The sequence below is a fragment of the Hakea prostrata genome, chromosome 3 (assembly GCF_041222555.1).
Source record: "Hakea prostrata isolate BN-2017 chromosome 3, UWA_Hpros_2, whole genome shotgun sequence".
NCBI classification, from domain to species: Eukaryota; Viridiplantae; Streptophyta; class Magnoliopsida; order Proteales; family Proteaceae; genus Hakea; species Hakea prostrata.
The window spans coordinates 15,656,934-15,670,298 of NC_142602.1; the positions used below are offsets into that span (position 1 = coordinate 15,656,934).

The window sequence follows — 13,365 nt, forward strand, 5'->3', positions numbered from 1 at the left end:
GGCGATATATCGCCATGTTGCTAGGGGCGACATGACTTATATGCGATAAATCGACGATATATCACAAAAAGTCGATTTTTCGGCGATATATCGCCAAATTCACCATATTTAGAATAATTTAATTTGGTTTTTGTCAAAGTGACATAATACCTCTACGAGACCTCATGTTTGTAGGCAACAAAATGTGAAGCACGAGTCATACTCAACATAATTGTATAATGAATTGTAGAGTTTAATGCTTCACTTCACCAACTAATAATTTGTATTATCTTTACATGTTTACATTAGTTTATATAAGTTTTCAAAACTTACAATTTTGGTCACATACAGTATGGCATGTGCCAATCAGAAACTTTAGATTAAGTAATCTTTTAAGCCAGAATAGTGCTCTCAATGTGTTTATTGACTTCAAATCAGGCAGCACAATAAAATTCAAGCCAAAAAGACCTTAAATACCCCCACCTCGAAACCAAGGGTTGAATTTTCGTTGACACCCTTGCCAAAAGTCGCAGACATATCGGCGAAATGTCGCGGTGCAGTGGTGTCACCACATGGCGACCCTGTCCGATGCGTCGGAGCTTGAGTACACTACGGGAGGTGTTTCGGACTCAAGGTATCGTTAAAAAAAAAAAAGAGAGAAGAATAAAAGTAGAAAAAAAAAACACATAATCCAAAAACGAATAATAGGAAAAAGCCAAGTTCCCTTCGCGGGAAAGTCAGTTAACAATGCCAACCCACCAATTAAATTCAAATTACAAGAGAAAAACCACTAACGAAGAAGTCGAGGAAGCTTTGCTTTGCGTCATTTCTTATCCTTTACTTTGTCAAGCAGAGAGAGAAGAATCGCTTCCGAGGATCCAGAAAGCCATTCTCCCTCTCTTGTCTTGAATTCATATAAATCTCCTGCATATTCTTTCCAACCAAAAAGAAAAGAAAAAAACTAGAAACACAGTTAGCAGACTCAAAAAACTCAAATTTTGAAGCTCACAGCCATGAATGGTGACCATCTTCCTTTTCGTGCTATTGGGATGAATGATACTCCTCCTCCTCCTCCTCCTCCTCCTCCTTCTCCTGCGACTCCTCCTCCTGCTCAATCTAACAACTATCGCCCCTACTGGTGTTACCAATGCCAACAAATGGTCCGAGTTGCTCCAGGAGAAAACCCTTCTGATTTAGTTTGTCTTCGTTGTTTCGGCCAATTCCTCCTAGAACAAGAGAGACCAAGGCTTGTTTTGAACCCCTCAGGACTCGATAATGCCTCTGGTTCTCGATTATTAGAAGCTCTGTCTCTCATGCTTGACCACCCAGTCCTTCCGCCGGCACCAGCAGATCCTGCTGTTCCTGGATTAACAGATGGTAGGAGGGTTCCAGTACCGGTGCCGGAACTAGGCGGTGGAGTTGCAGCCCATCCTCGTCTTGTTCCATCATGGATTATCTTCGGCCCTACTAATCGTGGAGGTAATGGTGGTGGTGGGCCTTTTCCAAGGAATCGAATTCGACCTTTGCTGAACTCTGATCCCAGAGACTATTTCATTGGACATGGGTTGAATGACCTAATTGAAGAGTTAACACAAAATGATAGACCAGGTCCTCCTCCAGCTCCAGATTCAGCAATTGATGCATTACCAACCACAAAGGTTCAACCACATCATTTGAAAGATGATTCTCTTTGTCCAGTTTGCAAAGAGGAATTTCAGCTTGGAGAAGAAGCTAGGTTGATGCCTTGTTCCCATGTTTACCATTCTGATTGCATAATTCCCTGGTTGAGGATTCACAATTCTTGCCCTGTTTGCCGCCAAGAACTTCCTCTTCCTCCCGCTTCCTCTGACAACGAACGTAACAACAATGGTGACGGTTCTGATGAGCGCCCGGGAAGGAATCAGCGCTGCTGGAGGTGGAGGCAGCAGCTAGCTTCTCTATGGCCTTTCAGATCAAATTTGAGGTACCATCCACATACTCAGGATGACAGCATCCTTGCTACTCGTGGAGGTGAATTATCGAATTCTGGTTCAATTCCTGTTTAATCATGGTTTTGTCTAAAAGAATTGAATCACTTGCAGAAAACTAGCCTAGGATGCTTCAGAATTGCTAATGACCTATTTAAACAAACTGAAATACCCTGTTAATTAGAATCTCTACCATTCACCTAACCTGAAAAGCCCTGACATTCACAACCATGAACATCATGAGTAGATGAATCTACATTATTGTTTTCCTTATTCTGAATTCAACTTGTCAAGCCTTGAATCAGTTTAGCTTAGCTTTACTTGACTTTGTTTTCCTACCCATTCCCTGCCTCTCTTTATGCCATATATGTTTCTGAAGTATTCATGTTATATCCACTTGTTTCCAGCAGCTAGCTCCCGGTGGCGCTCCTGGTGGCGCTCCTGGTTTATCCGCTAAACCTTTGTACATTACTGTCTGGGGTAGAAGAGTTCACATATTCTTTAGGATTGATCTGTTCTTTAGTCAGGTAAGTGTTTAGCTAATTTGAGCTGACACTTGGCTGTGACTGCAACTCTTTTATATCATGTCTGCAACACCTCTCTCTCTGTCTCCAGAGCTTTTCTCTGGACTCATGGATTACATACTCCAAGAACAGTTTTTTACATGTCAAACTTGAAGTCTTAATGACAAGGATAAACTTATTTTTATGTTAGTGTTGTGATGGTCTTGATCTTGAGTTATCCATGACAAAAATAAAGGATGTTAAAGTTTCTGAGAGATGATTTGTCAGTAGAAAACACTTACTAACAACTTTAGTGAATGGTAGAAGTATAATTAACGCTACTGATATTAACTCGGTTGAATTTGGTCTTTCAGGCAGGAGGCGATTCTTCTGATGGCAATTGCTGTTGTTGTTTCACTTGGTGCATGGAGAGAGTTAAATTAGCAAAACATGGGGAAACCAGCTTCCATTTGCAAGACAGATACATCCTAATTATGTAATTAACTTTGATATGGACATATGTGAAAGTACTTTATATTGTAATTATCAATATTTATCCACTCGGTCCAAGTGCGAGTTCTGTCTTATATTTAAATTATGTGTAACATTATTATCATTACTGATGTAATCAAGGCGTGCATGATCTGGCCCAAATGACCTGAGTGATGGGCCCAGACCAAGACAAAGCCCCAGCCCTTGAAAGCAAAATCCTTGTGTATTTTAACTTCATGTTACAGAATCAGTGAAAGGATTGAGTTAAAGGATTAATATTCCCTTCCATCCCCAATGAAATGCAGTGTGGTGCAGTGAAGTAGTGACATCACGGGATGTCATGCACCATGCTGCATTTCAGGGTATTAAAGATGGTCGCTTCTTCATTTGAGATACCTTACCTAGTTTACTAAATTGATGAAGGGGAAGATATGGGAAGATATAAGATGCTGCTAGCAATTAAGAGTCATCCCAACTATTAATATTGTTGGAGTTTGAATCGCCAAGGGAGGGTTCTTGATGGGCTAAACAATATGTTAGTGTAAATTAAAGAAATATACACAGAAGAGTTTTTAACATAGAAAAACTCGCAAAGGAAAAAACAACGGGACCGTTATTGGAGTCCACCCAAAACTCCCACTATTACTAAATGATAATAACAATGGGTACATAATTAATATCACAACTCTAGATAACACTAGAATGATTCAAAACACAAGCACGTCATCAAATAAATTGAATCACATAGAGAATTGAGAAAAGTCACTAGAAAGGCTTCTCGATAAATGTGGTAGAATATATTCTGACCGTTGGATATGAAGAGCTAAGTGCCACGACCATTCCCTTCAAATCTCACTTCATTCCAACAATGTATCACCGTTGGATTCGCCGGAGAAACCAGAAAACTCTATCTCTTTCTTTTCTTCTCCGGCTCTCCCTCCCTCTTTTTCTTTTTCTTTCTCTCTCCTCTTATGCGGCTTCTATTTTTCTTCTCTTTCCTCTCATCTTCCTTATGCAGCAACCATATATATAGGAGAGTGAGCATTGCTTCACTTAAAGCTGGGCCCACATGGCTTTAATGGGCCATGGGCCGGACCCAACAGGTCGGGCTTAGGGAATTTTATCCTAGTAAGGAGATTGACCATCCATTTGTTCCACTTTTTTATGAATGGGGTGATACATGTCTGTAGATCACATCAAATAGTTGAAATTAAAATAAAATTATATATATTAAATATAACTTCAATTTTTTAGTGTGGCCTATGGATACGTGTCACTCGTTCATAAGGAAATGGATGGTCAATTTCATTGTCATAAATGGACAATATGAAAATCCTTCATTAGAAAATATCATCCAACGACAATGGGGTGTCAATGGCTAGGTTGGCCCAATCCAACCCTATCAGGGTTCCAAACCTCATCCAACCATATCAGGGTTCCAAACCTAAATCCTAACATGCTAGGGTTCTCTTAAGCCCAATATTTTACAAGAAAATTGACCATTCATTTCTTTATGGATGGATGACAAGTGTCCTTCAATTGTATAGCTAGTCCAAATGCTGAACAACAAAGTTTTATTTAGGACTAGCCCCCACTTTGATTACATCCCCTCTACCACCTCTTTGTCTTCTTGCCCCCGTTCCGCGGGCTCCCTTTTTTTCTCATCCCTCTTCTCTTCCCTTGGCCCCTTGTTTCTTTTTTTCCATCCCTGTTTTGTTTCCGGGTCCTCTTTCCTTCCTTCCCTTCCGCTTTTGTTCCTGGGGGCGTGTCTCTCCCGGTGTTCTTTCCTTTCCCCCCCCCCCCTTTTTTGGTTTCCTCCCTCGTGCTGGGGGGTGGCCTCTTTTTTCCTTTCTTTTTCTTGTTTGTGGGTGGCCTTTTTTTTTCTTGGTTGGTTTGCTTTTCGGTTTTTTGGTGTTCTCTTTTGTTTCTTTCTTTGGGCGTGGCTTCTTTCCTTCGGCTCTTCCCGTTTGGGGGCCGTTGGTGTTCGGGGTCCTTTTATTTATTATTTTTAAGAAAAAAGATCAACGTTATGAGAATAATGTGCACATGACAGAAAAAATTGAGACATGGAATGCTATCAGTGAATATTTGCGACGATAAATGAATCATAAGTTTAGGATGATCAACTAGTTCATACAATTCAATTTTTTTTAAGAGTTAAGAGGAAATGCATCTAAAATACCTATAGATTGCTAGAGTCTCAACAGGAACATTGAAATATGCTCAAACGTGGATCTTCTCGCTCACTACGATGGAAAATTGCGCTTGTGAATTACTAGAAGGTCATTTGGAGCCTTCATTCTCTACCGAAGATTGAGCATTTCGTTTGTCTCTTAGAAAAGGAGATGATTTGACCACGCTCCATTCCTTGGGTCCAAGAGCTACTTGTGCAAGAATTATGGGTTGGTTCCCTTTTTCTTGTTTTTGCTTCTGCTGTTCAGTAAAGTTATGTTTACGTATATAAATAAGGCGAAAAAGAAGGAAACAAATTGAAATCAACTAATCTAAAATAAGAGAATAATTTGATTTAATTACATCGATACTTTTTAGAATTCATGTGAGAAGAGAGGAGTAAGAGTAAATAAATACTAAAATGCCTTCTATCTCACTTAAGTGACTCAATTATACTTTTTTTGTAAATCCCACCTTTGCCGGTGACCACCATCCTTCCCATGCAAGCGACCATACCTACTTCATTAGGGTTTTCAAAGTAAGGAAATTTTCATTAAAGGATTCCACTGTAATCTGAGAAGAAACAAAGGAAATTCCATAGATTGGTTTCATCTCATCATCTGGTTGAGTAACATTCATGAAGAACTTACATATTCTAATCAGCTTTAATGTTGGTTGAAGAGTTGTGATCTTGTGTCGGTTCGTCCTTTCAACTCCGTGCAAATTTCCTTCTTTTGAGTAGTGTTATTACTTTTGTTATTAGGGGTTTGGATAAGGTAATACAATTATGGTTTTGATGTGGTTATTGGGTTGGCTATGGGCTGCCTGTAGTTCGAGTGAAGGTGTTTCGTGTCCATTCGCTGGAAGGCGAAGGGCACATTCGCTGGAAGGCGAAGGGCATAAGGCTAACTCTTTGTTGCCATTTCCAATTTTTGAGTTAACACAACCACAAAGGAGAGGAGAAGACAAGTAAAGAAAAGAAAGAAGTTGAGAGGGTTGGTATTGTAACCCATCATGGTTTCCGTCTATGACATTATAGTAGAGAAATCCCAATTCGACAAATGAGGCTATAGAAGTGAAGAGATGAAATAGAGAGAGAAATTGTCATTGAACAATCGGAGCTTGAGAGCTTGTTTGGGAAGTTAGGGTTTTGCAATTCGAAAAGTTACAGAGAATAAATAGAGTGTCTCAAAGATGATTTCATGCTAATTTCTCATTTATGGTGATTTATACTTGAGTGGAGAGAAGATATAAACTTCATCGATATTGGGTTTTGAGGAGGCTGACTATTTCCAGTAGGGGAGGTGGGGTAGATGGTCGCCATTAGGGGTAGGGGTCATGGGGTTTCCGTCAAGGTATAGGAAAAAGATAAGTGAAGGGATTGGGTCACTTTAGTGAGATGAAATGATACTTTAGTGAGATGAAATGATATTTTAGTCATTTTGTCGGTTAAATGATAAAATAACATTTTAAAACTAACTGTGGGTAATTTTTTTTTTTATTTTTATTTTTTTATACCGTGGATAACTTTCAATTTTACTCCAACTACAAAATGAGCGTATGGAATATTGCTGACTTCCAGCCAGAATTAAACGCCCACTTAAGTCGGCGTCGTGAAAAAAGAAAAAAAACACTTCTATTTTTCATTTACGTGTCCGATTCGTATCTGAGGGAGTCGGTTACCTTGCAGTCCTTGGTTTTATCTCCGGATGAAGGTTACGTTGCAGTCTTGAGTATTTGATGAATGAGCAAGAAACATGGCTTTAATATCGATTAGGTGATATGATCATTATGCGATAGACTAGATTTTCCAACAGCATTCATAAATCAATCAAGAAAATTCACAGGAATCATCAGAGTCGAGATTTGGAGTTTGAACATTCTACGTTCATGAGTTGATTTCGGTATTACGATGTGGAGGGGATGCTTGAAAGCTTCAAGGTGTGGCTTCAAGAGCCGATCTCTGTCAGGGTTTCAACAGAGATGGATGTCGAATGAATCAGGCCAAAGATTTGCAGCTCTTTGGGGAAATGGTGATTATGGAAGACTTGGATTAGGCAACTTGGATTCTCAATGGAGGCCAACCGTTTGCCCCGCTTTTGATAAAGAGAACCTTCGTGCAATTGCTTGTGGCGGAGCTCACTCTCTTTTCTTAACAGGTTTTTTTTACTGTCATCTCATTCGTGCTTTAATGAATTTTGGGTTATTTGCTTTATTTTATATTTCATTCTGCCATGGATACGAAGTGGAGTTTTTGTTGATTAAATATACAATTCCGCCCTAGCCCTCAACTTACTTATTGGGGTAGATTGGTTTAATTCTCGTTCCGACCCTCATTTGGCAGAAACCTGCTGGCTTCTATTGATTTTTTTTCCCTTTCTTTTTCTTGTTGGTTGGCTGTAAAAAGAAGTCGTTTGACTCCAATCAACACAATTGGATTTGAAACCTGATTCTTTTGGGAAGGAGATGAATAGAAACCCTAAAATTTCATTGCTCCGTTACCAGGAAACTGCCAATAGTTAGGCTCCCTTCCACTGTCCCACAAAAACTTGAAATGCTTCTATCCTGTTGAGTGTACTGATTGATAACAATTACGCCCTCAACTCCTTGATTTTGGGTGGATTTCTTTTTTTATTATTCTATGATTTTTTTGAGAGTAAGATTACCAGTCCATAGACATTCTTGGAATTGATTCTAGAATAGGCTCAGGACAAAATTAATGCAAATACTAGAAGTACAGCAGTTCCCTCGCTATTGATCATGGAAATGTCATTTTTAACTGAGCAGCGCCAATTTTCAATTTTAGCAAATGGAACAACTATCTGAACATGCCAATAATCATTTTCAACAATTCCTGACTTTGTATATATTTATTTGTGTTATTGGTTTCAAATGCAATCATTAGTTTTCACAATAAATTTGTAGTATTACAATCAGTTCAGACATATGAAATATATAATAAAGCACATAAAAAGAAACACGCATATACCCAGGAAGATTGCTGGGCCATAGGCAGTGGGACTTGCTCATTATTTTTTAGTGGGGGATGGAGACTGTTTCAATACATGTATGCATCTTTTTTGGTTCTATAATAACCATGTATACATGGCAATTCGCACTGACACTCATTTCACAAGAACTTAGAAAATTCACAAAATTTAAATGAGTTGAACTACCATCTCTTGGGGAATCCTCAAATGTCCTATCTATTTGAGCCAAGGTTCACATGTAAAATGGAAAATTAGGAGCAGATCTAATTGAATAAGAGTTTCTTCCAGAAGTCCAGTATAACCACCCCCAAACAAAAATCAACACAAAATGAAAACATACTATAAGAATTTGAATAGTCAGTTCATGTGATAAGGACATGAACAGAAGCCAGAATATAAACAATCAATATGAGAGAGAAAAATATAATTTTCATTTAAACAGTACTCCTTATGGAATCCCCAACTCTTAAAATTTGTATATGCATAAGTGAAGAGTATAAGGCTTGAACTGTAAAGTGCACACTCAAGTAAAGTCAGCGACTCAGTATGCACTATTATTGCAGGAAATTAGGTTACACCTGAAGCTTATTACCTTAGTAAAACCTCAGGAGGAATCTGTCATGCGGTGAACAAATTTTACTTTAGATATGAAACCTCCTTCTTGAATTATAAGACAACGATTGGGTACTGAAAATTGATTAGATCACTTGAACTGTTAAACAACAAGAATTTCAGGGTATAAAGAAAATTTACATTACTTTTATTTCCACAAGAAAGTTACTTATCAATTCCTCTAGTACAAAGAAGAGTTAGAAAGATCTGGAATCCACTACTGTGTTTAAGAGTAACAAGTCTTACAACTGGATTCTGTGGGAATTCTACGCATCTATCATGGACATGGAAAGGCCAAAGTAACAAAAAGGTGGGATCAAGATAACTTATAAGAGAAGATGAAAGAAGTAACAAAAAAATCTTCACATTGCTGTAGGCTCAGTTGGATTGAGAGCCAGCAACCAGGACCTGTAATAGGACCAACTTCAACTGGGTGGGGAAAGGGTAGGTTTTAGTTTGTGGTGTTGGGATTTGAATTTCGGTCTCTCTCTTCTGGGGTGCATTGGCATGGGATCTCTCTCTTTCGGTTTGGGTGGTCGAGTCAACCCTCTATTTGGATTGTGGTTTGTTAGACGAATCCAGGATTATGGGGTATATGTAATAAGAAATATGACTATCATTTTTTGAATTTGAAGCCAGTTGGTCGGGTAAATTGGTTTCTTGAACAACATAGGATGTCAGATTTTAGGGAGTTTAATGGGGTTGACAAAGCAACAGGGTTCTTGAGGTCTGGTTGACCCAGAGCTTGGATTGAACTTAGGGGATGATGTATAGGAATTATGAACGATACTTTTCAGTTATGGATTGGTCTGATATTTGAAATTTGGGTTTCCTGGGGAATCCAAGAATTCAAGAAAGATGGTAAAACCTTGGTTCTTGGATGTTAACTTGATGTGTACTCTTGATAGGATGAAGGGGATGATGTATGGGTCAATTTGGGAGGATTCAAATGGTGTATATGGGCTTTGGGTGGATCCCTGTTGTCCATAAACAAAAATAGAAATTGAAAGGGAGAGAAACAATGGTGGTAGAAGATAAGCTAATCTGCATATGACTCGCCAGCCTAGGGCTTGGCATTAGGATATGACTCACCTGGGCTTCCTTTGATATGACTCTCCAGTTTAGAGTTTAGCTCTAGGTTATAACAAACTGAGGCTTCCTTGGATATGACTCACCAATGTACTGGAAGTGACTCACCAGCAGAGTCTCTCATGATGGAAGAGAAGGAAGCAGCTTTGCATCTAATTGCAAAACTTTATTAATCAATAATCAATCTCTGAGAATGCCTCCTACAGTGGGGTTTTATGTAGGCTGTAATCAGCCCTTACAAACTAAGAATAAAACTCAGAAAAGGTTCAATTCCTCGTGGGACTTGAACTCCTAAAGCTGAACTAATGTATTAGAAGTCCTAAATAGACCTTGCAACTTAAAAATAAAAAAAAATAATAAAAAAAAACTTCAGAAGAGTCCTAAACTATCCTTTTTTTTTGTGGGATGAATGAATAATTAAATTAACAAAGGAAGAAACAACAAACAACCTTTATAAGGGAGACTAGAAAGAGGAAGTGAGACCCTAGGATACAACAATAAGCCTGTTCCTTGGGGTGTCATCAATTGGGGGGTGGGGAAGAGAAGAAACTCTAGCAGAAACATCAAAATAGATGGCTTTCCAAATCATATCAATATAACGGGATTTGGAGGTCCATCTTCTAAGACTGCACTCCCACCAAAGGTGATGAATAGAAGCATTGAAGACTAGCTTACCGATTCGGCCACAGATGGAAGAACTTGGAAAGTTCCTTAGAATCCAAGACCAATCCCTAGCAAATCCAAAGGAGCGACGAGAACGGGGCCAAATAGAAGCAATGGCTTTTCTCCAAAGGGAATTGGAGAAAGGGCAAAGGAAAAAAAGGTGGTCAAGGTCCTAATGGTCGCACCAACAGAGGGTGCAATTTGGGTTAGTGGGGATGTGACGGCTAATGAGGAGGCTTGGGTGGATAGGGCAAGCATGAGAGCTCTCCAAAGGGAGAATGGCGGGGGATGTGACCATTAAACTATCCTCTTACTACTTAGTTGACTCTAACTAACTCTCTAGTCCTTTAGGAAGTTTAAAAACACAGGAACAATAGCTCTCCTATCCATAGGGGCTGTGAAAGAGTCCTAATTACATGTTATTTGAGAGAAGTAAAAGACCTAAACTCCTTGACTTAACATAGACTGGCTAATTTTGTATGTGGATCTTGTACCTTCATTTTGGGCCTATTACAACTTAAACTCATGGAATTGAAGGCCACAACCAGTGCAACCAAACAGGAAAATAAGCCCAAAACAAGAGTGGTCTGCATCACACATGTACAAGAATTATAATTTTAATAAATCACTCTGTAATGATAGTTGGCAAGAAAAAAGCCATTCGAAGTAGCCCTAGATTGAAGAAGTTCAACTAGGGGCCAGCTTTTTAGGATCCCAACTCAAAAAGATAAGGGTGTGAAAAATTTTCAGATAGTTGATTGGGATATATTTAAACATAGGTTGGTTGGATAGTTTTGGAGAGATCTAGGATAAAGAGGCATATGGATGGATGGGGCAGGTTTTTGAGATATGGGAGGAAAAGTTATTAGAATAGGGTAAAAACTTGAGAGGACATAGGTAATGATGCAGGGGGGAGATCCCTAAAGTTTGGGACTGTCCTAGACTTCTAATGGTTAGATTGATAATAGATCTAAGTTGGAAATTTGGGATTTTTGGAGTGTACAAAATTTCAAGAAAGATATACTCTTGATTGGAAGAAAGGGATGATATGTATAGGCTATGGGATGGATTTCTAATAGAATTCTAATGGTTAGTATGGGCTGGAGGTGGGTTTTAATCACTTGGTTTTAAGGAAAGCAGAAATAGAAAGGAAAAAGGGTAATTGGGGATTAGGGTTTAGAGGACCAAGTAGAAGAGCTCACTGTTGTAGAAGAACAGCCCTTCGAGTGCTTCAATTAATCCTTGAACTTGCAGAATTTAAAAAAATCCTGAAGCTTCTTCAATGGAGATCAAATGAGACAGCTTAGGGGAATTGTAGGAGAGAGAGAGAAAGAGAGACAGAGGAATTAGTGATACTAACTCATAAAGCAACAATGCTCAAAATGAACTTCATTAGTCAGTTCGTTGGCTCAACTGAGCAATTACATCAATTTATATATATAAACTGCAACTAAAATGGAAACTTGAGTTATCATTCGCGGTTAGTGTTCACACGAACAGTAACGTCTGCTTTCCTGTTGGAATTACAACATCAAATGACACTTAAATAAAACAATTTATAGTCTATTAAAGTTCAAAATATCCTAAAACTCATGATTGTAGCTGCTGGTGTAGGAGATCCCCCAACTCCTGAGTCCTGACCTACAAATAATGGTGCTGGCGTAGGGAGGAATTTTTACACCCGAGGCTGTTTTTAGGCATTCAAACTGCATCCATGTCTCATTGAGCAATTAGAAGCTCCTACAGAATTAAGTGTACTTGACAGTGTAGAGTCACAAAATACATGAAATTCAAAGCCGGAGAAACAACTAGTTGCCAGCAGTCTCATTTAAGCTCATACAATGGTATCATGCTTTTGCCTCTGTACTTTTACGTGTTTTTCTTTCTATAACCTCAGTAGTTTACTTCTTATTGCAAGTAATTGTCAAGCAATTGTTGTCTTCCATTGCTGAAAATTTACGTTTTTTATTATTTGATCATTAATTTGTGTGATCTTGTCTGACCTATTTGAGTAGAAGTTCACAAAATATTATTTTCTTCATCAGAAACTGGGCGTGTTTATGCTTCGGGTCTCAATGATTTTGGACAACTAGGTATATCAGATGAGAGAAGTTACATGCTTGTATGTGAATCTTGAGTCCTTTATAGCTGCCTTTTATGAAGATTTATTTGTATATTGCAGTTTATGGTTACAAGTTTCTCATATGTTAAATTATTATTATTTTGAGCCTTAAACGTACTTAAATGTTTATGCTTAACTTTAAGGGGCGTGAACTGTATTAGGGCCTGTTTGGTTACATGAGTCTGGAGATTTCAAATAACTAGAGATTTCAAATCTGTGGAGTCATAATTTATGAAATTAACTGTTTGGTTAACTGAATATGTGGAATGAAATATGTGGATTCATTTGTGATTTTTGTGAATGTGCAAATGTTTAGTGTTTTTATAGTAAAGATGAAATCTCTAGATTTCACCCCATACCCATAAATCTATAGATTCATGTTTTTAGTGTAAAAAAATGAATCTCTAGATTTCATGAATCTAGAGATTTTCACAATCAAACGGTTATAAATCTCGCATTCATGAATCCAGAGATTTCACATCTCTGGATTCATTTAACCAAACTGGCCCTAAGAGATTCACTTACAGTTTCAAAGGGAACATTTATTGTGAATTTTGGGGATTTATGCTTTAGCTTGAGACTGGTATATTGGCAAAAGGAACAGGTTTGGAACTTGTACGTGAAGGTGACTTCATGAGGTAGAGGTTTTTTCCTTTCTTATTCTCCTGAAGTTTAAAACGTACTCCTTCAGGAATTGCAAATAGGCCTTAGGGATCCGGGAGGCAAACAGTGTCTAAACGGACCTTTTTCTTATGATTTCCCAAACGCTCCTTGTG

The 13,365-nt window shown here is 38.4% G+C and overlaps 2 protein-coding genes across 3 annotated transcripts in view; both read left to right on the top strand.

Moving 5' to 3' along the window:
- The first annotated feature begins 940 nt into the window (after nucleotides 1–940).
- LOC149021152 (putative E3 ubiquitin-protein ligase RHC1A) lies at nucleotides 941–3,134 on the top strand. 2 transcript variants are annotated; one of them, XM_089147058.1, is made up of 2 exons: nucleotides 941–1,989; nucleotides 2,824–3,134. In XM_089147058.1, exons 1-2 carry the CDS (start codon nucleotides 993–995, stop codon nucleotides 2,841–2,843), a joined length of 1,017 nt encoding a protein of 338 aa, XP_089003184.1. In that variant the 5' UTR covers nucleotides 941–992; the 3' UTR covers nucleotides 2,844–3,134. The 2 variants fall into 2 exon arrangements, with proteins under 2 accessions (XP_089003184.1, XP_089003183.1); XM_089147057.1 differs by having other exon boundaries at nucleotides 941–1,942.
- Nucleotides 3,135–6,732: 3,598 nt separating this feature from the next.
- Nucleotides 6,733–13,365, top strand: part of RUG1 (Regulator of chromosome condensation (RCC1) family protein) — a 33,881-nt gene continuing 27,248 nt past the window's right edge. The window contains exons 1-2 of the mRNA XM_089149411.1: nucleotides 6,733–7,272; nucleotides 12,513–12,589. Coding sequence (XP_089005537.1) covers nucleotides 7,026–7,272; nucleotides 12,513–12,589 — 324 coding nt within the window. The 5' untranslated portion in view covers nucleotides 6,733–7,025. The remainder of the gene's footprint in view (nucleotides 7,273–12,512; nucleotides 12,590–13,365) is intronic.

Excerpts from the sequence above, each read along its gene's own strand:
- LOC149021152 (XM_089147057.1), top strand. The coding sequence starts at position 993 with ATGAATGGTGACCATCTTCCTTTTCGTGCTATTGGGATGAATGATACT. Across the intron at positions 1,943-2,823 it reads CCTTTCAGATCAAATTTGAG|GCAGGAGGCGATTCTTCTGA; the intron begins GTACCATCCACA and ends TTGGTCTTTCAG.